Here is a 24,448-nt window from a genome sequence, read left to right as displayed (position 1 = left end):
CTTTAAAATGTTTTAACTAATGCGATAGTTTATAAAGTAGTATGCTACTGGAGTTATTATTTACATTGCTTCCACCACTAGCCATATTAAGCATTTATCTTTCAATGTTTATTAGCCGTTTGTACACATGCTTCTCTGATTTGAGTCCTTGGAACATTGTGTTTCTTCTTTCTTTTCTTTTTAGTTTTGTCATTCACTGTATATATTTAAAACTTGTTTTATACTGAGGAAATTTTATAATCAGAAAAAGCACTTTATTTTTCCAAGTCCACAAAGGCTGTTTAAAGAAAAGTCAAGATACTGGTTTGTGATTTGTGGTTTTCCTTATAATTAAATAATGGAAGTCAAGGCTAGAGATATTAACTAGGAACAAGGGTGCAATGTGCCTTAAATCCCGAGCAGGGCAAATTAAACTTTATCCTGGAACAACAGTGAACATTAGGAATACAAGTAGGAATGGAGGAGTCAGATGAATGCAGTGTTTTAAGTACTATTATTTACTTCATATAGGATAATGGTATGGAAGTGGGCCTGATGTCCTCTGTCTCCTGTCACCATGTGGTGACCTGCTGTTTTCTTCTAACCGTCTCCATTACATTTATATTTTCCTAGTGTGAAAGAACACAACAAGGTATAATAAAGAGTAATGGCTGGATATCAAGCAAAAGGAAATTTTAGGCTCTAGATTAGAAATTTTGCTGCAGATGATATTAAAATGAGAAACAGTTTTAAAAAAAAAGTGATGAGGTGAGGTGCTAGAATAATTTAAAACGAGATGGGTCAAATCCTGCTAAGAATAAAGTTTGAACAATAATTGGGATGAGTAGCTGAAATTAGATGGCTTTTGTTTTTTGATTTTCTGTCTCTCTAATTCCTGCGATTAATCTGCCATTATAAATGAATTATGTCTTGTCTTACAAAAATGGTATACATTTGAAATAGTCATAAATAGCCTTTCGTCTCTGATCTTGATTTTTTGTTTTTGATCCAAGAATAGAGCATGGGACAAAGGCTTTGTAGATTACTGTCCCACTTTATTTTTCTATTTGCAGCCCTAAAGTTGGAGCTGTTAGATGTTTCCGTGTTCCAACAGCACTTCATTAGCTCACTTGTCTAGGAGAGCGTGTTCTCTGGGTTGATGCTATTCCTGGTCTCCTTGCGAGACCTTGACCGTCTGTGTGTATCCCTGTTATTCTAATTCCCTATGGGAAGCTGCTTGTAAGTCATCCAAGACACACTGTTAAGGGAGGTATGGCACTGACCTGAGGAAGGGGAACAAGCTGAACAATGCTGAAAGAAGTAATCCCAGGAAAGTTGCCCAGAAAAGACTTGGAGAAGGTGATACATTTTTAGTTTTGGGGAAGGGTTGCCTTTTGGGTTTTTGCATGTTTGGTGGATCCCTTTGCTTTGGGTGTGGTTGTGGAGGAACTTTGTTTAAGGGACACCTTTGTCACTGGTACAAAAATTGTGGAGACCCCACCGCTTCAGACCTGCTCCAGGAAGAATGGTAAGGGGCCTTTCATGTCTCAGTTTATCTTCTCTGGTCTAGTAAGAAGCTTAGAAAGGCAGCCTGAGACTGAGGACAGCTTCGTGATCCCTTAGGACAATTAGTGGCTGCCTGTGTTTCTGGCACTTGAGGACAAGAGATATTGGGAGGAGGATCGGGAACTCCAACACCCTCTTTTATTTATTTCTTTGTTGGGATCTTATGTTGACAATAGACTGGCTGGGTTAATGAGATGACACACTTACTACTAAGAAATTATTTAGACAGCATGAAGCACAACATTTAAATGTTCACTATTTTTAGAGCAAAGGCTCTAAAGACTCCATGATTTTATTTAAAACATAGCTTTCCTAATTCAAAAAGATTATTGAGTGCTGATTGAATTCCCAGGTATATCAAAGTAAAAAACTAAACTGATCAACCAAAAGAACATGACTCCTATAGATAGTGTATTATTAGAAAACACATTTATCGAGTCCTAACTATATTACTGCATTACACCGGACGCTTGCACATACACTATCTAATTTACTCCTGACAATAACTGTCAGTGAAAAACCAATGTTCCCTTTTACAAGTAAAGACCAGTGGAGGTCAAGTGACATCTAGGAAGCATTGAACTGGTGATTCTAACCTAATTATTCTTACTATGACCCAGTGGTTTTTACACTGCTCCAAAAACATATGGGTGAACTATTGTTTTGCTAGATTTTTTTTTTTAATTAAATGTATTGGGGTGACAATGGTTGATGAAATTATATAGGTTTCAGCCGTATAATTCTATAATACATCGTCTATGTATTGTATTGTGTGTTCACCATCCAGAGTCAGAGTCCTTCTGTCACCATATATTTGATCCCCTTTACCCTCTTCTACCTCCCCTCTGTTTGGTAACCACTAAACTGTTATCTGTGTCTATGAGTTTACAAAATAGTTCATTAATTTTCATCACAAACTTGAATTTTGCTGGTGCCCAAAGAACCAAAATATCTTTTAATGTTATCATGTTTCCCCAAAAAATAAGACCTAGCCGGACAATCAGCTGTAATGTGTCATTTGGAGCAAAAATTAATATAAGACCTAGTATTATATTGTATTGTATTGTATTGTATTGTATTGTATTGTATTGTATCGTATTACATTATACCTGGTATAGTATAGTAAAATATAGTATAGTAAAGTATAGTGTAGTAAAATGAGTATAGTATAGTATAGTAAAATAAGACCCAGTTTTATTTTATAATAAAGTAAGACCAGGTCTTATATTAATTTCCTTCTGCACTTGATCACTACCATCGGCATAGAAACAGAATGAAAATCCTCCTGCAGTAAGAAAAACACACTCTTGACTTGCCCTTTCCTCTAGCTGTTGCCCTGTTTTTCTGCTCCCCTTTAGACAAATTCTCATGGAAGGTGTTCCTGCACTTTGATTCCAGTTCTCTTCCTCCTCCAATTCTCCTCATAGACTCACTCCACTGAGTCTTTGTATTCATCACATTTTTTTCTGTGTTTTATGATGCTTTGACATTTTGGGGTCTCACAGACCCAGGGAGCAACCTTTCCCAGGGTTAGCTAATTCCTAGAGATAGCAAAAACTTGCCTGTGAATAAGCCTTCCATATATAAACCAACCAATCCAGCACCCACATTCCTAATCACGTCCTTTATCAACCTCTCATACACCGAGCCAATATTCCCCCTGCAGTATATCACCCCAAAGCCACATACTGGACAATTAGAGACCACCCCTATAGTCCAGAACCTACCCAAATCATTCAAACTATTCAATCCTAGGGTTGTTTAATGTATCTACCCTGCCTCACGCATTCCTCCCTATGAAAATACCAATAACGTCTTTGGCCTATGTTTTCCCCTTATTCTTTCTGCCTCCTGACTGATTCTGGTACTCCCCACATGCCCCTGTGTGGTGCAGCATGCCTCTTCTCTTGGGAACTGTGAGTAATAAGCCTTCTTTCAATGGTATTGATTTCTCCATGTCATCACTCAGTAACATCTATAAATTAAATCCCATATACAACCAAAAACAGGTTTTAATACATAACCCTCTATCAAAACAATTATATATATAACTACGAAGGTCTGACAAGTGCATGAACTCACCCTGGAAAAAGTGCTACATAACTCATTGCTGAATATCACTACAGTCACCTTCAAAGTACTTCCCTTGGGAAGCTATACACTGACACCAGCGTCTAGTCCACCCTTCAAAGCAATTTTGGAACTCTTTTTCTGGAATGGCCATCAGAGCTCTTGTATTACCTTTGATGTCCCGAATGTGTTCCTTTCAATATTTCCTTTGTCTTCAGGTAAAGAAAGAAGTCATTGGGGACCAGGTCAGGTGAATAGGGAGGGTGTTCCAATACAGTTATTTACTGGCTAAAAACTCCCTCACAGACACTGGCATGTGAGCTGGTGCATTGTCGTGATGCAAGAGCCATGAATTGTTGGCAAAAAGTTCAGGTCGTCTAACTTTTTCATGCAGTCTTTTCAGTACTTCCAAATAGTAAACTTGGTTAATTGTTTGTCCAGTTGGTACAAATTCATAATGAATAATTCCTCTGATATCAAAAAAGGTTAGCAACATCATTGCAACAAGTTCTCCAACTTAATTGTCAGATTCTATAGACATTCATTTGTAACTGTTTCCAACAGGAAAAAAAAAAATAATTCTCTTTAGCAGTGTTTCCTTGAGGGCCACTTTCAAAATATGGATTCTGGATTACCACACTCTAAATCTTCCTCCTGGCCACTTGCCTTAGTAATCTTCTTTGCTGGTTCTTACTGTTCACCTTGACCTCTGAATTTTAAAACGTGATGTTTTCAGCCTTTGGTCTCTTATTTTCTCCACACACCCACCTCCTAGGAGACGTATATAGTTTCAAGACTTTAAATTTCATCTCCAAACTGATACACGTATAATCCGGACCAGACCCCTCTTATGAAATCCATGCTTGTATGTCCACCTCCCAACTCAACATCTCCACTTTGTAGTATGAAAGACATTTTAAAGTAGTATATCCCAAAGCTAGTTCCTTGGAATTCATCTTGGAATCATCCTTGATTCCTTTTTGCTTTTTTCTCACCCGTATCCCATCCATCAGAGAGTCCTGGCTCTTCTTAGCATAGCTAGAGGGATCCCTTTAATACTGAAATCAAGTCACTTCTCTGTCTAGGATAAATTTCCATCTTACTCAGGGCACCAGAAGCATCTTACTCAGAGCATCTTTACCATTGCCACAGCCTTGTAAGGCCTTTCAGAACTTTACTGACCAGACTCTTCCAATCACCCACCCACCCGCCCCCCCACTCATTCCTCTCCATTGCTCTGGCCTCCTCATAGTTCCTTACAACATGCCAACACCTTCCTGCTTCGAATACCTTTGCTCTGTACTTTGTCTTTGCCTGGAAAACTTTTTCCTTATATCCACAAGGCTCACTCTCACCTATCCTTCAGACCTCTGCTGAAATATCACCAATGAGTAAAGCATTCCCTGATGAGCATCAATAAAAGAGCATGCTTCCCCATCCCCAGCACCCCCTCTATACCTTGTTTCATATTTGTCCATAGCACGTCAAATCATTTCACTTATTATACATTTTTTACTTTTTATTTGTTAAGTATCTGTCGTCTCTCCTCTAGGACAATCTTCTCTGTCTAAAATATAAGCTCTCTGAAGTCAGGGTGTTTTGTTCATTTTGTTTATGATATCTTAATACCTAGGGGAGTGCTTTGTACATGGTAGGCAGTCAATGCATTTTTTGAATTAAAGTTTATTGGGGTGACAATTGTTAGTAAGGTGACATAGATTTCAGCTGTACAATTCTGTATTACATCATCTATAAATCACATTGTGTGTTCACCACCTAGAGTCATTTCTCCTTCCATCACCATATATTTGATCCCCTTTACTCTCATCTACCATCCCCCAAACCCCTTAACCTCTGATAACCACTAAACTATTGCCTGAGTCTATGATTTTTTTGTTTCTCATCTGTTTGTCTTGTTCTTTTGTTGTTTTTGGTTTATATACCACATATCTGTGAAATCATATGGTTCTCTACTTTTTCTGTCTGACTTATTTCACTTAGCATTATAATCTCAAGATCCATCCATGTTTTCACAAATGGGCCTATTTCATCTTTTCTTACTGACGATAGTATTCCATTGTGTATATATACCATAACTTCTTTATCCATTCATCTATCGAAAGATATTTTGGTTGTTTCCATGTCTTGGCCACTGTAAATAAAGCTGCAATGAACATTGGAGCTCACTTGTCTATAAATGTTTTCAGAGTTTTTGGGTAGATGCCCAGGAGAGAGATTGTTAGGTCATATGGTAATTCTATTTGTAATTTTTTGAGGGTACTCCACACTGTGTTCCATAGTGGCTGCACCAGTCTGCATTCCCACCAACAGTGTACGAGGGTTCCTTTTTCTCCACAGCCTCTCCAACACTAGTTACTATTTGTCTTGTTGATGATAGCCGTTCTAATTGGAGTGAGGTGATACCTCATTGTAGTCTTTATTGGCATTTCTTTGATGATTAGTGATGTTAAGCATTTTTTCATATGTCTATTTGCCATTTATATGTCCTCTTTGGAGAAATGTCTCTTCAGGTCCTCTGCCCATTAGTTTTTTTTTTTTTTTTTTTTTTTTTTTTTTAGTTGTATGAGTTCCTTGTATATTTTGGATATTAGCCCCTTATCGGAGGCACTATTTGCAGAAATCTTCTTCCATTCAGTTGGTTGCCTCTTTATTTTGTCGATTGTTTCTTTTGCTGTGCAGAAGCTTTTAAGTTTGATATAGTCCCATTCATTTATTTCAGCTTTTACTTCCCCTGTCTTTGGAGTAAAATTCATAAAATGCTTTTTGAACCCTAGGCCCATAAGTTTAGTACCCATGTTTTCTTCTATGCAGTTTATTGTTTCAGGTCTTATGCTTAAGTCTTTGATCCATTTTGAATTAATTCTGGTACATGGTGACAGATAGCATCCAGTTTCATTCTTTTGCACGTGGCTATCCAATTCTGCCAGCACCATTTATTGAAGAGGCTGTCTTTTCTCCATTGTATGTTTGTTTGCTTCTTTGTCAGGAATTATCTGTCCATGTTTATGTGGTTTTATTTCTGGGTTCTCATTTCTATTTCGTTGGTCTATGTGTCTGTTTTTCTGCCCAAACCATGCTGTTTTTATTATTGTTGCCCTGTAGTATAAGCTAAAGTCAGGGAGTGTGATACCTCCAGGATTGTTCTTTTTTCTTAGGATTGCTTTGGCTGTTCGGTGTCTTTTGTGGTTCCATACTAATCTGATGATTTTTTTGTTCTCTTTCTTTAAAAAATGACATTGGGATTTTGATGGGGGTTGCATTAATTCTGTAGATTGTTTTGGGTAATATGGACATTTTAACTATGTTGATTCTTCCAATACATGAGCATGGAATGTCTTTCCATTTCTTTGTGTCTTCTTCAATTTCTTTTAAAAATGTCTTATTGTTTTCAACATATAGGTCCTTCACATCCTTGGTTAAGTTTATTAATATGCTTGGTATGATTTAAATTTTCTTAAATTTGCTGAGGCTAATTTTATGTCCCCATATATGGTCTATCCTTGAGAATGTTTCATGTGCACTAGAAAAAAAATGTGTAGTCTGATGTTTTAGGATGAAGTGCTCTATAAATGTCCAGTAATGTCCATTTCATCTAATGTGTCATTTAGGGCTGCTATTTCTTTATTTTCTGTTGGAATGATCTATCTATAGCTGTCAATGATGTATTTATGTCCCCTACTATAATTGTGTTTTGGTCAATTTCTCCCTTTAGTTCTGTTAGTAGTTGCTTGGTATATTTGGATGCTCCCTGATCAGGGGCATAAATATTGATGACTGTTATGTCTTCTCGTTGTATAGTTCCCTTATCATTATGAAATGTCCATCTTTGTCTCTTGTTACCTTTTTTATCCTGAAGTCTGTTTCATCTGATATCAGTATAGCTACACCTGATTTTTTCTGGATACCATTTGCTTGGAGTGTCAATTTCCACCCTTTCACTTTGAGTCTGTGCTTGTCCTTGTAGCTGAGATGTGACTCTTGGAGACAACATATGGTTGGGTTTAGTTTTTTGATTTAATCTGCTACCTTGTGCCTTTTAATTGGTGAGTTCAGTCTATTTACATTTAGGGTGATTATTGATATGTGAGGATTTCCTATCATTCTATCTTTAGTTTTCTGGTAAGGCTGTGTCTCCATTGTTTCTTTGCCTTTTTGTTGTTGTCTATTATTTCTGTGCAGTGGTATTCTATGACTTTTCCTCTGTTTCTTCTTTTATTACATTATATGTTTCAGTTCTGGAATTTTTTGGGGTGGGTATCATTAACTTTATATAAAAGAAAGTTTGATATTTAGAGTATTCCATTTTCTTCAGCATGCTTACTTTCTCCATTCCCATATTCAGGTTCAGGCCTTTACTCTCCCCCCTTTTATGTTTTGGTTGCCACAAATTATCCCTATTGATGCTGGTTGAATAGCCTGTCTGCTGCTCATAGAGTCCTTTGTGGAGTTATAGTTATTCAATTTGTTTTAAATTCCAGGGGAGAGTTCAAAAGACTCACCTCATGCTGCCATTTTTATGACGTCCTCAGTGCATGTTTTTAGAATAAAGAAACACATTCATTTTTAATTGAGTGAAATAATATCAAGTAACATTTTTTGTGAGATAAAGATGGTGAAAAATAAATTATTAGAAATCTGACAGTATAATGAATTAAGCTTTTATGAGGGGAATTTGGTCCAGTTATAATCTTTTCTTTCTGAATTCACACTTCTGATATACTTCAAGTCCTTGTTCTTTATGTTGGTTTGATTGCAAGTCAAGAATCATACCTTTGAGGTTATAAATAATGAAATGCAAATATGAGTCTTGCATATTTTAAAACCATTTACTTTTCAGTTATGTAAATAGAGGAAACTGTAGATTTAATTATTGATCTTAAACTCAAGGTTATCCTCCAAAGGTTAAAAAAAAATGCTTATGATTGCAGTAGATTTAAAAATCTGTGGCCAATATTTGAACACAAATACTGTAGTATAATCCTAAATTCAAAGTATGTAACTTGAAACACATATCCAGTCTAATTTTTATGTAAAAGTATAATTGTTTATTTCTAAAATTAAGAATAATTAAATTTTGTACCAAATTAAGGTTAGATTATTTTGAAAATAAGCAGATGACTTAATATTGTTTGTACTGTCTCGCTTTTACAACTACCTTTGGATGTACAGGAACATACAAACTAAGAAACAGCTTGATGCCTTGCAGCGCTTACTAAATGATTGTACTATTCCTTTCCCAATGGATCTGGCCAGCTCAGTGTGTTACAGATTTCATCCTCTCAGGAAAACGTTTCTTATTTTCAAGTTATAATCACCTTATTCTCTAATGATAGTTTTGACTCAGTAAAATAAGCTAATCTTCTTAAATCCACATAGCCACTGGTGATGAGATACAGTGATGAATTTACCAATTAAAATAGTAATTTAAAAACAGTGTCCTATTCATAACTTAATTATTTTAACGTTATTTACTGATTTTGCCACAGGTTTATTAGAAAATTCTTTTGCTCAAGCATTTGATGAAAGTAAGAAGCTCATTATATGGCCAATTTGGTGATAAATTGACAGCTTTGGAACAGTCCCAGAATATCTGACACTTTCTCACCGCAGACAAATTCTGTTTAACAAGTCCCTTTAGCACAGGTTAAACTATTCGATTTTTCCTAAAGTGTTTGACCTCTCTCCTTGTACCCTGCAGGGGAAAGTGTTAACATTTAACCAACAGTAAGGGATCCTTGCTGAGGGTGAAAATATTCTTTTTTTCCCTAGCTAGTTTTCTGTTCAGCTGACTTGTAGTTGAATTATTCTACTTCAGATTTAAAGGTTGTGAAGAAAAACTAATTATTTTTCTTTGCATCCATGCTTTCCTGTACTTCCTAAATTCCTTGTAAAGACTATTAAATGCACTTTGATATGTTCTCTTAAAGAGTCAAAAAGATCTTTAGTGTCGTACTGACCTGCCAAATATGTTCAGTTGCAATTATTTCAGTAGTTTATTTATTTATTTTTTCCAATATGTGAACTATAGTGTAAGTTCACAGAAGCATATGAGAGCACAAATTACAGTGAGGTATAAAAGGCGAATAAGCACCTATAATCCTATCATCAGGACTCAGTCCTTTAGTTTGTCTGTGCCTTTGAACTGGGAGCTTCACAAATGTTTCTGAGTTTTTACTCTCCCCCCAACCCCACCCCCTTAGCTGGGACAGGATGGCTAGAGCTGAGTGGACTTGGGTATATCCTTTCTCAGTCAGTAGGGCTCTGATAAAACCCCTAGTTGCTGAGGCTCCAGTAAACTAGTTTCACCTGAGGGTACACAGTATTAAGAAGAACGTGCGCAGGTGTATTTAAAGAGGTTTCTGTTATCCTTCCCTACCGGAAGCCTGAGGGGATTTTTCTGGAAGGTATACTGCCAGCACATCCTTGAGCTCCTAAAGGTAAATCTCAAAATATTGTGGGGGCCTTGTCCAAACCGAGCCTGCAGGAACTTGTCCGTTACAGCCAGGTTTTCCTCCTGTGGTACTGGTTCCTGCAGCAGTTTCTACTCTTGAGTCTTCCCTCAGGTAAGACTCTTTCCAACCCTGGGGTCAGTGGTTTCCCCTGGGTTTTCCCCTTCTCAAGGACCCAAAAGAGTTGTTGGTTTTTCAATCTGGTCAGCTTTTTTACTTGTTGTTAGAATGGAGTGATTTCTAAGCTCCTGACATACAGACCTAGAAATTGGAAGTCAGTGCATTTACTTTCAGTTACTCGTGTATTTTAATTTGTTGCTGTTTACTTAGTTTGTACTTGGTTTTCATCCCATCTTTATCATGGTTTTCTTTCTATTTCTTTCTTTCATTGTATGGAATTGGTGGAATATTTCTTTCCCGTATCTTGAATGTGTTTTGTACTTTGCCTACATTCTATAATTCTGCCGGATGTTGAACTCTTGATATTTATTATTTATTTATTCATTTATTTATTCATTTTCTCAGCATGGCGTAGGGAAATCAACTGTAGGTCCTTTAGAGAAGTCAGCTGTCAGTTCATGGTCAGTCTTTTGAAAGCAATGTTTTCTCTTTGGCTATTTAGATCTTTTGTTGTTCATAGCTGTTCTGTGATTTTGCCATGATATGTCTATGTGAAAATTTTATTTACTCTGGTTCAGATTTTTTGTGCATATTACATGTTAATTGGAGTCCCTCACTAATTATCAAATGTCCTCAGGTGTTCCTTATTAAAATGTTTCCTCTGCCATATTTTCTCTATCCTCATATTCTAGGATTTTGAATGGATATATGTCAAACATTTTCATTCTATCTTTCATGATGCTTAAATTCATTGTTATATTGTTACTTCTTTGTTCCCTATGCAGCATTCATGATAATTTCTTCAGTTTTATGTTTCAACTAATAATTGTCTCTTTGTCCATGTCTACGGAGCCCTTTAATACATGTATCAGTATTTTACTTTCGATTATACATTTTCATTTCTAGAAGTGTGGTTTTGATATATTATTTTCAAGTTTGCTTGCCCTTTAGTAATTTTTCAAAACCGAGGTCTTGAAATAAAAAGGCCTATTTTATATTATATGTCTGATGATCTTGATATCTGAATTTTCTCTTTGTGGTTTCAGTTGGCTATGTGTGTGCATGTGTGTGAGCAACAAGACTTTTTTAGGAATTGGTTCATGTGATTTTGGAGACTGAGAAGTTCCAAGATATTGTAAAAAGTTCAGAAGTAAAACTACTGAAATAGTAATTCATAAAAGGTTGTTGTGTACAAAACACGGTTTAAAAACTGGGAGCACTCAGACTGGATGTGGAATGAGGTTCGGGTATATTGTTTTAAAGCAGCGTATGCAGTGAGAAGTTAGTAGCTGTGTATTCTTCAGTGATTGGTTATAACATTAGAGTTTTCATAGTAGGGGATTTGTTAAAAGTGGTTCTCTCATATCAATTTTGGGGGAACAGTTTAAGTTTGTTTATGATTTTCAGAGTTATTCAGAAGTACTCATTCTGGATCTCCATCTTTATTCAAGGTAAGTTTCACTTGTTTTGCAGAATAAACTGAATTAAGTTTTGCTTGTATGACTAAACTGGTTTGTCTGCTCAGGGAATTTCGAATCTGGTCTTCATTTGGGTTTGATGTCAATAATCTTCATTTGGCAAACTGGAGACTCAGGAGCTCCGATGATGTGGTTCTGGTCTGAGTCCAAAGGTTTGAGAACCAGGAGAGTCAATGGTGTAAATTCCAGTCTGAAATCCTGCAAGCTCGAGACCCAAGAAAGCTGAAGTTTCAGTTTGAGTCCTGAGGCAGGAAAAGACCAGTGTCCCAGATCAAGCAATCAGGCTAGAGGAATTGCCCATTACTTGTGGGAGGCTCATCCTTTTGTGGTATTCAGGTCTTCAACTGATTGTTTAAGTGCCATCCACATTAGGAAGAATACTCTCCTTTACTCAGTCTACCCATTCAAGTGTTAATATCATTCCAAAAATATTCACAAACCCTCCCAGAATAATGTTTGACTTCCAGAATAATCTGGACACTGTGTGGCCTAATCAAGTTGACACATAAAATTTACCATCACACCTCTATAGTTAATTATTTCGGTCAATAAGGGCCATCATTTCTTTGGAACTTGATCTGTAAAAATTCTTTGAAAACTAGGTCCAAGGTGGATTCATCCAGAGAGTATTTACATTACCAATCCAGAAACACTTAGAACATAATTCTTATGTTAAACTTTCTTAGGGAACTCTGGCAATCTGAATTAGTTTGAAAATCTATGTGTTGGATAGCTTTTGGTTTCAAATTTGTGAGAGAAATTTTCTCCCCTCCACTGAGCATGCAACTCGAAGAGTGATAGTTTAACTGGAGACTTTTTGGGATGCGGATTTAATAGTTCACCATTTTACCAAGACTGTTATCCTTCAATAATACTTTCTCTTAGAGGGACAGAGTAAGACTGTTTTTCGGAAATAGTTCTGAAATAGTCCTGAAACCCTGGGAGGTCAGAAAATTGATGCTCAAATTCACTGAGTTGTGGAAAATGCTCAGAAGTTCAAGGGCATCTTCAGTATTCTATTTCCCTTTCTGGATCTCCATCTTTACTCATTCTGGATCTCCACCTTCACTCATTTGCTGTCCTGACTTCCTCACTCTATTGCCATCTCATGCAAACATTCATAGTGTTTTTTTATAATTGTATTCCATACATTTTGTTATTTTCATGGGGAAATCAATCTTGCTAGAAATGAACTTCAGTGACTAATTTTAAAAATTATATTTATCTTTAATCTATTCAGTGCTTAGGATGTTCTAATACTGGTAATACATTTCAAGTTTACCCCGCAAACCAAAATGACAGACACTGAAGTCCTGAATTCATCCTTTAGTGATATTAATAATGTTCAAAGTGAAAGAAATTAAAAAAAAAGGAAAACTCAGTGAAGTCAAGAACCAGAAATTTTGTACGTTCTTTTGAGGGTTCTATGCCTTTCCAACAAACAAAACAGATGTAATTAGTTTTATGTTATGGAATATTAAATGATGGAGCCAAGAGATGTGTGTAATACATGTAGGTAAAATGGTTTTAAAGGAAATAAGAATGGAATTAAAATGTTAAAAATAAATAAATAAATAAATAAATAAATAAATAAATAAATAAATAAATAAATAAATACATAAATGAATGAATAAATAAATAAAGTAACAGTGTCATGCCCAAACAGGAAAGGCCTCATTGAAAGCTCTAAGGGAAAATGTTCAGAAAATTAGTCGACTCAGAATAGCGCACAGTATCTGTTCAGTTGTTTTGTTTCAAGTGCTTCTCTTTATTAGCATTCAAAGGGATTTCCTTCATTGGAAGTTACATGAACTCTGACGTAGAATGAAATGTAAATAGATATTAATCTGCTCATTTGAACAATTTATACCAAAATAATAAAATAGATCTAAATACATATGGACCACCACAACGTGGTTGATGTCTTGAATTCTAATCTCTTCTAAAACATATATTGTACAAATCTTAGGTAACCACTTCAATCAGGTAAAGACTGCTCTCCGGAATTTGTCTTCTCAGGTCAACATTATGTCATTCTCTATCTGTGACCATGGTGGGTGTGGGCCCTATTTTCACTGGGTTATTTTACTTCTTTTTATTTACTTTTTAAGACTGGAATGGTAATTTAAAAAGAAGCCCGATGACTGCCACAATTGCGTCAAGTTGTGACTTTATGGTATCAATGATAGTGAACAGATTTTTGACTATCTCACACAGTTCTCTCTCCCTTCTGTCACTGAGCCTTCTGAAACTGCGTGCTGGTATTTAGGAATGCATTTTCCTATGCCGATTCAGAAGGTTTTCATTGGTTTCATGGATTTTTAGAACATTTAGGATGAAAATAACCTTATAATAACTCTTTCCATGGGGAAAAATGGTCTTTGACACTGTTTTAGTCCTTTTTGGAGTATGTCATTCTTTGAAAAAATGAATTTATTAGACTTCAAAGTGAGAGTAGTTCTTCTATGTCTTTCTTGAGAAAATATGGAATTTTTGAAACTTCCTACTAAGTAACTCTCTAAATAAATTGATATTTTATTAAAGAATTCAGTGCCTTCACCTGAAAAATAGTGGTATATAATTTGAGAAACATGCTCTTTTTCTGGTCTACTGAAAATGTTTGGGTGTTTGGATTCAAGAACACCGTAAGTAGAATAAACCTATCATCATGCCTGCTCTTCACGGCCCAAACCTTAGGAACAATCACTCTGAGTTTGCTCTTCAGTCACACTGTTACATGGCTGGCAACTGGAAAGCCTGCACTTTTGCTCTTTTATTATTTCTAGCTTACCAGGCAGAGCTCTTTGCTGCCAATAATAGAAATGCTCCCTAACTAAGCAGGAAATGAAATAATTGTCAGGGCTGCAGACAGCACTCTCAGATCAATAAGAAGCCTGGAGAAAACAGATATTTGTCCGGACCCATCGTTACGTTCACAGCACACATGCCTCTGGGATTGTACTGTTGCTGATCTTCTCGCCTCCAATGCACATTTCATTTTGCAATGTTCATCTTTCAAGTATGCCATTACTGGCATAAGTAATCTCCCAAAGTCCTGCTCTTAAGCAATATGTGGTTTCATTCGGATGACATAACTTTAACATGTGTACCACTAGAAGGCAACTTCAGATAAAATACACCAAATAATAATATATACATATGGGCTATATGAGAGATCAAGAAGAGATACATTATGGTGAAATTATTATTATTAAGGAAAATTCATGAAATAGATTCAATGATGGCTTTAGTTACATACAGATTATTTCATGTTGCCTGCTCATCTGCTACTTTTAAACTTGAATTAACAAAGTACTGTGACCTCAATTATAACAGAATTTGTCACTTCTGCGAGAGTGGCAGTGCTATTGCATTTTTCATTATAAATCCTCTTTTCTGTGGGTTTCTATCCTTTGATGTTAATTTGTGTAAGAATGAAAGTTGCCATTTAAAGTGTTTCAGGTCATATGAAATTTCTTCCTAAAAATTGTTTTAATAAGTATTTGCCACAGAGCAATCAACAAAACCATAGTTTATTTAAAAAAAAACTAACTACTCTTTCAACTAAAATAGACATTTATTCTAAACATTAAAAATTTACCAACAGTTAGCCTTTCCTTCAGAATAGCTTCTTTTGGCATTTAAAAGTATTAATGCAATAGTTATTTTATACTGGAGCACACTCTGAATAGCTCTGCCTGTTGAAATTTTTCCCAGTTAGTGAATTGGCCCAGAAGTAAAATGGCCAGTTTTGTATTTTTCTACTCTTTATTTTATTATTTTTTTAGATAGCACTTCTCTAATGCATTTAGGGACATGTTTATAAACCCTTGTAATGATATTCATTAAACTGTATATAATAGAACTATATATACATAAGAGAACAGTGCTATAAGAGAACAGTGTATTTATTTTATGTAACATTGTATAAATTTAAGGGGTATAGAATATTGATTTGATCTATTCATATTGCAGTAGGATTGCTAGTATTGTAGCTTTAGCTAACCTCTTTGTCATGTCACATAATATTAATTTCTTCTAGTGGTGGGAACATTCAAGATCTATTCTCACAGCAAATTTAATGTTGATAATACAGTTTTGTTGTCTATAATCATTGTGCTGTGTATTTGGTCTGCAAGACTTACTTATCTACTACCATGTTTCCCTGAAAATAAGACCTAGCCAGACAATCAGCTCTAATGCATCTTTTGGAGCAAAAATTAATATAAGACCCGCTCTTATAATATATAAGAGCGGGTCTTATATTATAGTAAAATAAGACCAGGTCTTAGACATTAATTTTTGCTCTAAAAGACGCTTTAGAGCTGATTGTCTAGCTAAGTCTTATTTTCAGGGAAACACGGTAGTTGTAAATATGTTCTTTAAAAAATATCTCTCCTGTTCCTCACTTCCCAGACCCTGGGAACTACCATTCTTCTCCCTGTTTCTTTGAATTCAGTACCTTTTAGATTGCATGTATAAGAGACATCGTACAGTATTTGTTTAGATTGCATGTATAAGAGACATCGTACAGTATTTGTTTCTATCTGACTTATCTCATGTAGAATAATCACTTCAAGTTCCATCCCGGTTGTAAATAGCAGGGTTTCCTTTCTTCTGTCACAGCTGCATAAGTATTCTATTGTATGTGTGTATACACACATATATACACATACACCATATCTTCTTTAGTTACTCATTCTTTAATACTTAGGCTGTTTCCATATCTTGTCTATTGTGAATAATTCTACAGCAAACATGGGAGTGCATGTATTTCTTTGAGAACATGTTTTAATTTCCTTTGGGTATTGACCCAGAAGTGGGATTTCCTGGATCGTATTCTTAATTTTTTGAGGATCCTCCATACACTGTCCTCCATAGTGGTTGAACCAATTTACAATTTACAATTTCATTAGCAGTGCATAATTTTCTCCATATCCTCGCCAACACTTGTTTGTTGATTTATTGATGAGAGCCATTCTGACAGGTGTGAGGTGCTATTTCATTGTGATTTTGATTTGCGTTTCCCTGATGATTAGTGATGCTGAGCTCCTTTTCATGTACGTTTATCATTTGAATGTCTTTGGAAAAATTTTTAGTTCTTCTGTCTGTTGTTTTAAGTCAGATTGTTTTTCTTTTTTCTTTTTTTTTTTTTTGTTAGTGAGTTTTATGAGTTCTTTGTATATTTTGGATAGTAATTGTTTATTCAATACATGTTTTGCAAATATTTTCTCCCATTCTGTAAGTTGCCTTTTTATTTTGTTGATGGTTGCATTCACAGTACAGAGGCTTATAAATTTGATTGATTTTTTTTGATTTGATTGATTGTTGATTTTTTCCCCCCTTTTGTTGTTTGTGCTTTTGGTGTTATGTCCAACTCACTGCCAAAATCAGTGTTGAAGAGCTTCTTCCCTAAGATTGCTTCTTGGACTTTTATAGTTTCAAATATTAGATTTAAGTCTTTGATCCATTTTGTGTTCATTTTCGTGAGTGGTATAACATAGGGGTCCAATTTTCATTTTTCTGCCTGTGGTCATATGGTTTTCCCAGCACCAATGTATTGAAGAGACTATCCTTTCCTCAATGGATGTTCTTGGCTCTCTAATCAAATATAAGTTGAGCTTATAGACAGAGGTTTAATTGTGGGCTCTCTACTGTGTTCCATCAGTTTATATGCCTATTTTTATGCCTGTACTATACTGTTTTAATTACTATAGCTTTGTAGTGTACTTTGAAAGCAGGAAATGGGATGCCTCTCGTTTTATTTGTCTTTCTTATGATTGCTTTGGCTACTGAGACTCTCCATGCACATTTTAGGACTGTTTTTCCTATTTCTGTGAAAAATTATATTGGGATTTTGATAGGGATTGTGTTGAATCTATAGGTGGCTTTTGGGCAGCATGGATATTTTTACAATATTGACCCTGCAATCCATGAACATGGGATGTCCCTCCGTTTGTGACTTCTTCAATTTCTTTAAGCAACGTCTTAGTTTTCATTGTACAGATCTCTCACTTCCTTGGTTAAACATATTCCTAAGTATTTTATCATTCTTGATGCAATTATGAATAAGATAATTTTCTTTATTTATCTTCAGATGTTTTATTGTTAGTGTGTGGAAATGCAACTGCTATCTGTGTATTGTTTTACACACTTTTTACACTGTTATTTACACATGAATGACTTTGAGGTTTGGATATGTATCTAATTGCATAATTATGTCACTGTATTATATTAACTGTATTATAAGTTGTGGAGTTGTGTAAAGAAGTCAAGACCATACATTACTGCAAAGAAGGATATTTGAAAACTGAATTAAATTTTTAGTTTTTGGAGGGTGGAGATAGGTCATGGTTAATTCCCCCCCCCCAAAAAAAAATTATACATTTTAATTATAACTATTTCCACTGTTATTTCCATTTTTTTCTGTTGAAATATAAAACAAAAAATGATAAAAAAAATAAAGAGGCATCTTTCCAGAAACCTTACCATCAGCTAAACTGCATAACATTTTCCTGTTCATCTTCCAATTGTTCTGATTTTATGCTTTAAGAAAGTGGTAAATTCATGGGTGGGTATTTGCCTTACCACATGGCAGCATTGTTGGAGATGGAAATATGTCAGCTATCCTCATCATTGAGAATTTACTCCCTCGACATCTTTTCACCACCTATATTGGGTCAGATTAAGAATGTACATAACTGGAATCTAGTGGAAATGTACTATATAGTTAATCCAGATCATGCTGATCCTAAATGTAATTTAAAATTTTTATAATTTGACATGAATGTCAAAATTCTCATTGACCAGTGATTCCATTTGGCACTATATAATTGGTTCGGTATTGAAAAATGACTTTGTTGTAGGAATGTGGGCATTTTAGTTTAAAAATGTTTGTTGAGATAGATTTTCTTTATATATGTACTACTTTCAGGCAGGACTCAAAGGGTGGTTTTTCTTTTTTTTTATTGTTGCATGTTTAGAAAGTAGACAAGAAAGAAGTCAGTTGTGCACAAAGTGATTCAAAAGATATTTTGGTTAAAACAAAATTATATGTGATGTTCAGTAATTTCTGGAAATGTCCCAAGGAGCGTCTTCTCAGGATGACTTTATCTGCTACGGTATTTAAGAGAACCTCTGGATTTGGAATATCTGGTTCCCTTCTCTTGACATTATTGACTCCAGCCCAGTCAACTGGCTAACACACACAAAAAAATGGAGACTGATCCTACTGGACCAGCTCTGTCCACTAGAACTTTCTGTGATTATGAGCATGTTCTATATATGCACCATCTAATGCAGTAGCCACGTGTGACAAGTAAGCATTTGAAATGTGCCTTGTGTGATTGAGAAACTGAATTTTAAATTTTATTTAATTAAAATAAATGTATGTAATTATAGTTTAATTTTTTAGTAAATAAAAATTGATTTTAGCAGTCACACGTGATTAGTGCTTCTGATATTGGACAGCAAAGCATGATGGGTTTCCACGTATACAAATAAGTCACTTGCATCATAATTACTTAAAGTCAAGTAAGGTATTTAAAAACTGTAAATTTCTTGAGCCTACGTGAGAACTTCTGAATCATAATCCTGGGGAAAGAGCCGAGGAATTTGCATATGTTAATAAAGAACAGAGAAGAGTTTATGTCAAAGATCATTCAGGAATCCAGGACTCTCTGATGTCTGCTTTTCAGGAATTACTACCCTGACCAGTAATAGCAGCTCTAGTTGCTAACCCCTTACCTTATACTCTATAACCGTTTACTTAATTTTTCTTTATGTACTTATTACGTGGCATGATACCACATATTTACATTTTCAGATTTTCTTCTTGGTTACCATAAACTTCATGCAGGCAGGAACGTTACCTGTTTTCTTGTCTTTTCTTCCCACTTCCCCTTTCCCCCCCTTGCTTCTTCCTCACCCAGGAATCTGTAACTGAAATGGATTTATTGGGCCTCAAATAGAATAGGAATTCCATGTGCTAAGGTTGATTTACTGCCATATCTCTTACTATTATAAGACTGAAATGAAATGTATCTAAATACTAAAACTTGTTTTTAGGGTTGGTATTGGGAGTACTTTTAAAAAATACTTTTCCATTCTTTATGCATTGAGCATGTATATAGTACTTTGTAATGATAATAATAATAATAATAATAATAATAATAATAATAATAATATAATACAGTCAATGAATACTACTTTTAAAAGCCCTTTCATTTTAACATACAACATAGATTTCAGTTCTCTCATTGTTTTGTACAGGTGTGCTAACTCTTATTGAGTAAGATGAACACACCAGGTATATTCTAAAATTCTCTAAAATTACACAGAGAGAATCTTAAATGGCTTTTCAATTCACCAGAAAGGAACTTATGTCAAAGCATAAGGTCTTTGCAGATAATTAGTCAGGTTTTATAAAGAAAACAGTTTTATGGAATGAGGAAAGGAGTAAGGATGGAGAAACTGTAGTGAAAATTAAACTTTAGTTTTATTCACGAGGGCCTCATTCCAAGAATAAGGTGACTCCTGGAAGCAAAATTCTTTTCTTTCCCCCCGTGTGTTTTTAGAGTCAATTTAAATGCATCTCATATTTTCAACTCTAGTACTTACATTTCTACTCAACGTTTAACTAATTACACCCAGACATAATTTCTAAATGCATACTGTGTATAATGTAGCTGTTCTCATGCTCATTGCATGATTCACAGGGAGATAAGAGCACTGATCTCTGCATTTGGGGACCTATGTGGTTTGTCCAACTGTGCAAAACACATAGCCTGCCACTGGGGAGAGAAGTAAGACGTAGGCTATACTGGTTGCTGTTTTGAAATACTGCAGTCACTAAAATTATTTTCTTTTTTTATAAAGTTGGCAGTAAAATACAAGAATGACAGTGAGTGTTCATACATATATAACACACGTGCCATCCAAAAAGTTCAGTCACATTTTTTTATAATTTTTATTCAAATTAGCTGATCAGAAGTTGTAATAAGGCTGATTGTTTTTAATTTTCAGGATATTTAACTGTCGAAATATTTAGAAAGTGATCATCTAATACTACTAAGAAATTAAGCTGGATATTCTTACCTAGTAGTTTATGTTAACACTTAACATTTCCAGAAGGAAATGGATATAAAATTTTTTTTTGTTGTTGTTTTTTTCTCCCTCCATTGAGGACTCTGCCCTTGAAAGAACTTTTTGTAAGTAATTCAAATGGAAATACAGGGAATTAACTCTCAAGTGTGTAATATGAAATAAGAATGGAAAAAGAGAGGCAGTTATAAGCATTAGAACCTCCAAATTTAGGTCTGGGGAGGATAGGTAGTGTGAAAAGGAAACTATCAGTCAGGGTCTCAGGTGACGGGAATCCAGACTCATCTTTCCTGTTCACTGGATATGTGACCTTAGATAACCTAGCAAACTTTTTTGTGTGTCAATTTACAACACTACACGTAGTAATTAAACTGACTTTAGAAACTCAAAAACCAATTTGCTCTCCTATACAATCTGCTCTTACACCGTGAGTGATTCTATGTCAAGTATTCGTGTCATTTGTCCAGGGGAGGCGCAGTCCCTATGTGGGTTAAACCTGGAATCCACAGCTGCAGCTTTAATCAGCAGATTTGCTAAATGGCAGAAGGAAGCTCATAAATTTACCCTCTTTTAGATACAATCACCCGATTTAGAAAGAGTGATGGATAAGGAATCTCTCCACTTGAAGAGAACTCAAGAGCTGAGTAGGAGCAGCAGTAACTACTGTTGGATGATCTGTCATGGGCCTCTTTAGAGCACAGCCATCACATTCCTTGCTCCTTGGCTACATCTATTGAGAATACATGAATATCAATCATTTGTGATCTGACTTGGTGGTCAGCAGTACCCCTTCATCAGGATGCTGACTTCTCTATTCAATTGATTGGGTGGAAGATAGCTTTTCTGAAAGATGGCTTGATTTTGGAAAGGTCGTAATTTGATTCTCTTAAATCGAAATAATGTATGTTATGCATCGAATAGACTTTCTTTGAGCTTAATAACTTTTCTTTGTTTATTATGAACTATTACATACAGATAAATGAATAAAATACATGCAGTTTAGTAGCTAGAGAGTGAAAACCCAGGAAACAAACATTCAAAGCCAGAAATAAGACTTTGGCAGCACCTGGAAGCCCACACCTCTGTGTCCCCCTCCCTAATCTAAGAAGCGCGTCCCTCACAGGTAGTACTCTTGGTGCAGTAAACACACTCTCACTTTTCTTCGCTTTGGCTTCTTATGTTTGCATTCCTAAAAAGAGATTGCCTTTTTTTGAACTTGGTGTGAATACATCCATTAACAAAATATTGCGCTCTTTATTTTCTGCTTTTTCTTTTTTTCAACAACATTATTTAATGGATTTCATTCGAATTGTTACATAATACTATAGTTGCTGTGTTTTGTTTTTTTTTTTCTATGCTGTATTCAATTGATGGTGTTTTGTTTTTTGTTTTTTTAATGCATTCTGTTGCTGATAAGTACATATTTTGTTCCTGCTTTGGGCTGCTATAAATAATGCTGCTATGCACATCACTGTGTGTTTTGCATCTCATATAGCTCATAGTGTACCCTGTTCTCATCTACATCAGAATCTTAAGATTGAAAGTGCTGGATAAGAAGATGCAGATAGATCTTGGGTGATCTAGCCGATGAGGTCATTTGGGACTGGAATGGTCTTTCTGGGAAGATTTTGAGTACTAATTCAGTTACTTGAGTGATTATAAGAATATTCAGATTTTCTAGTTGTCTTGTGTAAGTTTAGTAAATTACATGTTTTACCTCAGAATTTGTCTTTTTATTTCAATTTTAAAATGCACTAGTATAGTTTTGCTCTTAATATCCTCTTAAGTAGTATCTTAAGTTATGCTTTTTAAAAATGTCTGATACCAGTTTTTGAGACTTTTGTTTTGCTTTTTCCCTTATGATTCATCTCTGCAGTTGTCTATCAATTTTTTAAAAACTCCAAAAAAAAGCTGCTGGCTTTGCTGATTCTATTTTATATTTGTTTTCTATTTTTTAAATCCTTTTCTTACAATTCTTTATTTATAAAACCTTTTTGCTGTATTACGTCTTCTTAAATATATTAACAAATGTCTAGTCTATTAATTCACAACATTTTCATGTTACTAATTATGCATTTAAAACTGTGTTAGCTTTGCAGTGTGTAAACTTGGCTAAGCTAAAGTACATTGCTCATAATTGCCCCATATATCTGCAATTAGAGTGGGCCACAAGAGATTCTCATACAAAATTTGGAGGGAATTATCAATTATATGTGGAATATATATATACACACATATATATTCCACATATATATATATACATATACTGTATTTGCCTGAAAATAAGGCCTAGCTGGACAATCAGCTCTAATGCGTCTTTTGGAGCAAACATTAATATAAGAACAAGTCTTATTTTACTATAATGTAAGACCGGGTCTTATAATATAATATAATAATATAATATAATAATATAATATAATATAATATAATATAATATAATATAATATAATATAATATAATATAAGGTCTTATATTAAGTTTTGCTCCAAAAGACACATTAGAGTTGATTGACTAGGTCTTATTTTCGGGAAAACAGAGTATTAAAAAAAAGCAATCTCATCGAAAAAGAGAAAGGATTCATGGTTCCCAGAATTGGAGAGTGGAGGGTTGGTAGATATGGGTGAAAGTGGGCAAAAGGTACAGACTTCCAGTTATACGATAAATAAATTCTGGGGATGTAATAATATACAGTATGGTGAGTACAGTTAATAATATTGTATATTTGCAAGTTGTTAAGAAGTAGATCTTAAATGTTCTCATAACAAGAAAACAATTGTAACAATGTGAGGTGATGGATATTAACTAAACTTATTGTGGTAACCATTTTGCAGTATACACATATATCAAATCATTGTTTTATACCTTATACTAATATTTACGCCCCCATCTCCTTTTAAGGCACCACATGCTCCTAATTTTCCTCCTTGTATATAAAAGGGTAAATAAAAACTGAAAAAGAAAAATAAGAATATTTTCTAGTAAAAAAAAGGAAGAGACTCTCCCATACCATACTTTTCTTAGAATTTTATTTCCTCCAACCCCCCCCTCGTAAATTTGAAAGTTCTTTCTCTGTCTTTTTGAAATGTATGTAAATCTTTTAAATAACTAAATAAGCCTATTGCTAGCTTTAGGGCCCACAGATATCTTTCTCAAGGACCTGAGACCCATCTCTTTGAAATGTAATCATCAAGGAGGATAAGGCCTTTATCTCCCAGTTTCTGTGGGAGGGTAGGAGCCTAATTTCAGTGGGTGCCTTGCTCCAAATTGCGAAACTACCTCCTGTAATAAAGATGTGAGTTTATTTTTCCTTTGGATAAAGCCAAGGAGCTAACACACAAGGTCACCCCAATTATGAAATGAATCTAGAAGGAACTAGGTATGACAAATGGTGCTGTCAAGTCCTCTTATTTGAGGTCTAGTGATTGTTTGTCTTACAGGTACATAATAGGTTGTATCCACTTGGCTATATAAAAGGGGCATATTTCTTTCTGCCTTTGCAACCTCTTAGCAGATTGTCTGTGATGCATACCACATTCTAGTTTAATGCTTATTCAATAATAAAACTGTTTTCTTTGTCTTCTACCTTTGTGCAGAATTTTTCTGGAATGGCAGGAGTTTTCTTTTTAGTTGTATTTCCCAACAGTAAATACTTAGTTCCTTCTC

The 24,448-nt window shown here is 34.9% G+C and overlaps 1 protein-coding gene across 4 annotated transcripts in view; it reads left to right on the top strand.

The window, feature by feature from the left end:
• Nucleotides 1-1,168: 1,168 nt before the first annotated feature.
• The window catches only part of LOC308509101 (uncharacterized protein), a 718,677-nt gene continuing 695,397 nt past the window's right edge, over nucleotides 1,169-24,448 (top strand). For 2 of the 4 annotated variants that reach the window (XR_013995126.1, XM_081076778.1), the window contains exon 1: nucleotides 1,197-1,338. Coding sequence is in view for 1 of the 4 variants with exons in the window: in XM_081076778.1 (XP_080932904.1) it covers nucleotides 1,288-1,338 (51 nt within the window). In the remaining 3 variants the exon portion in view is untranslated. Of the gene's footprint in view, nucleotides 1,339-24,448 lie in introns of all 4 variants that reach the window. The other 2 variants (XR_013995127.1, XM_081076779.1) reach the window with 2 other exon arrangements.

Source organism: Rhinolophus hipposideros (genome assembly GCF_964194185.1).
Source record: "Rhinolophus hipposideros genome assembly, chromosome: 16".
Classification (NCBI taxonomy): domain Eukaryota; kingdom Metazoa; phylum Chordata; class Mammalia; order Chiroptera; family Rhinolophidae; genus Rhinolophus; species Rhinolophus hipposideros.
This window is presented reverse-complemented; position numbering and strand designations above follow the sequence as displayed.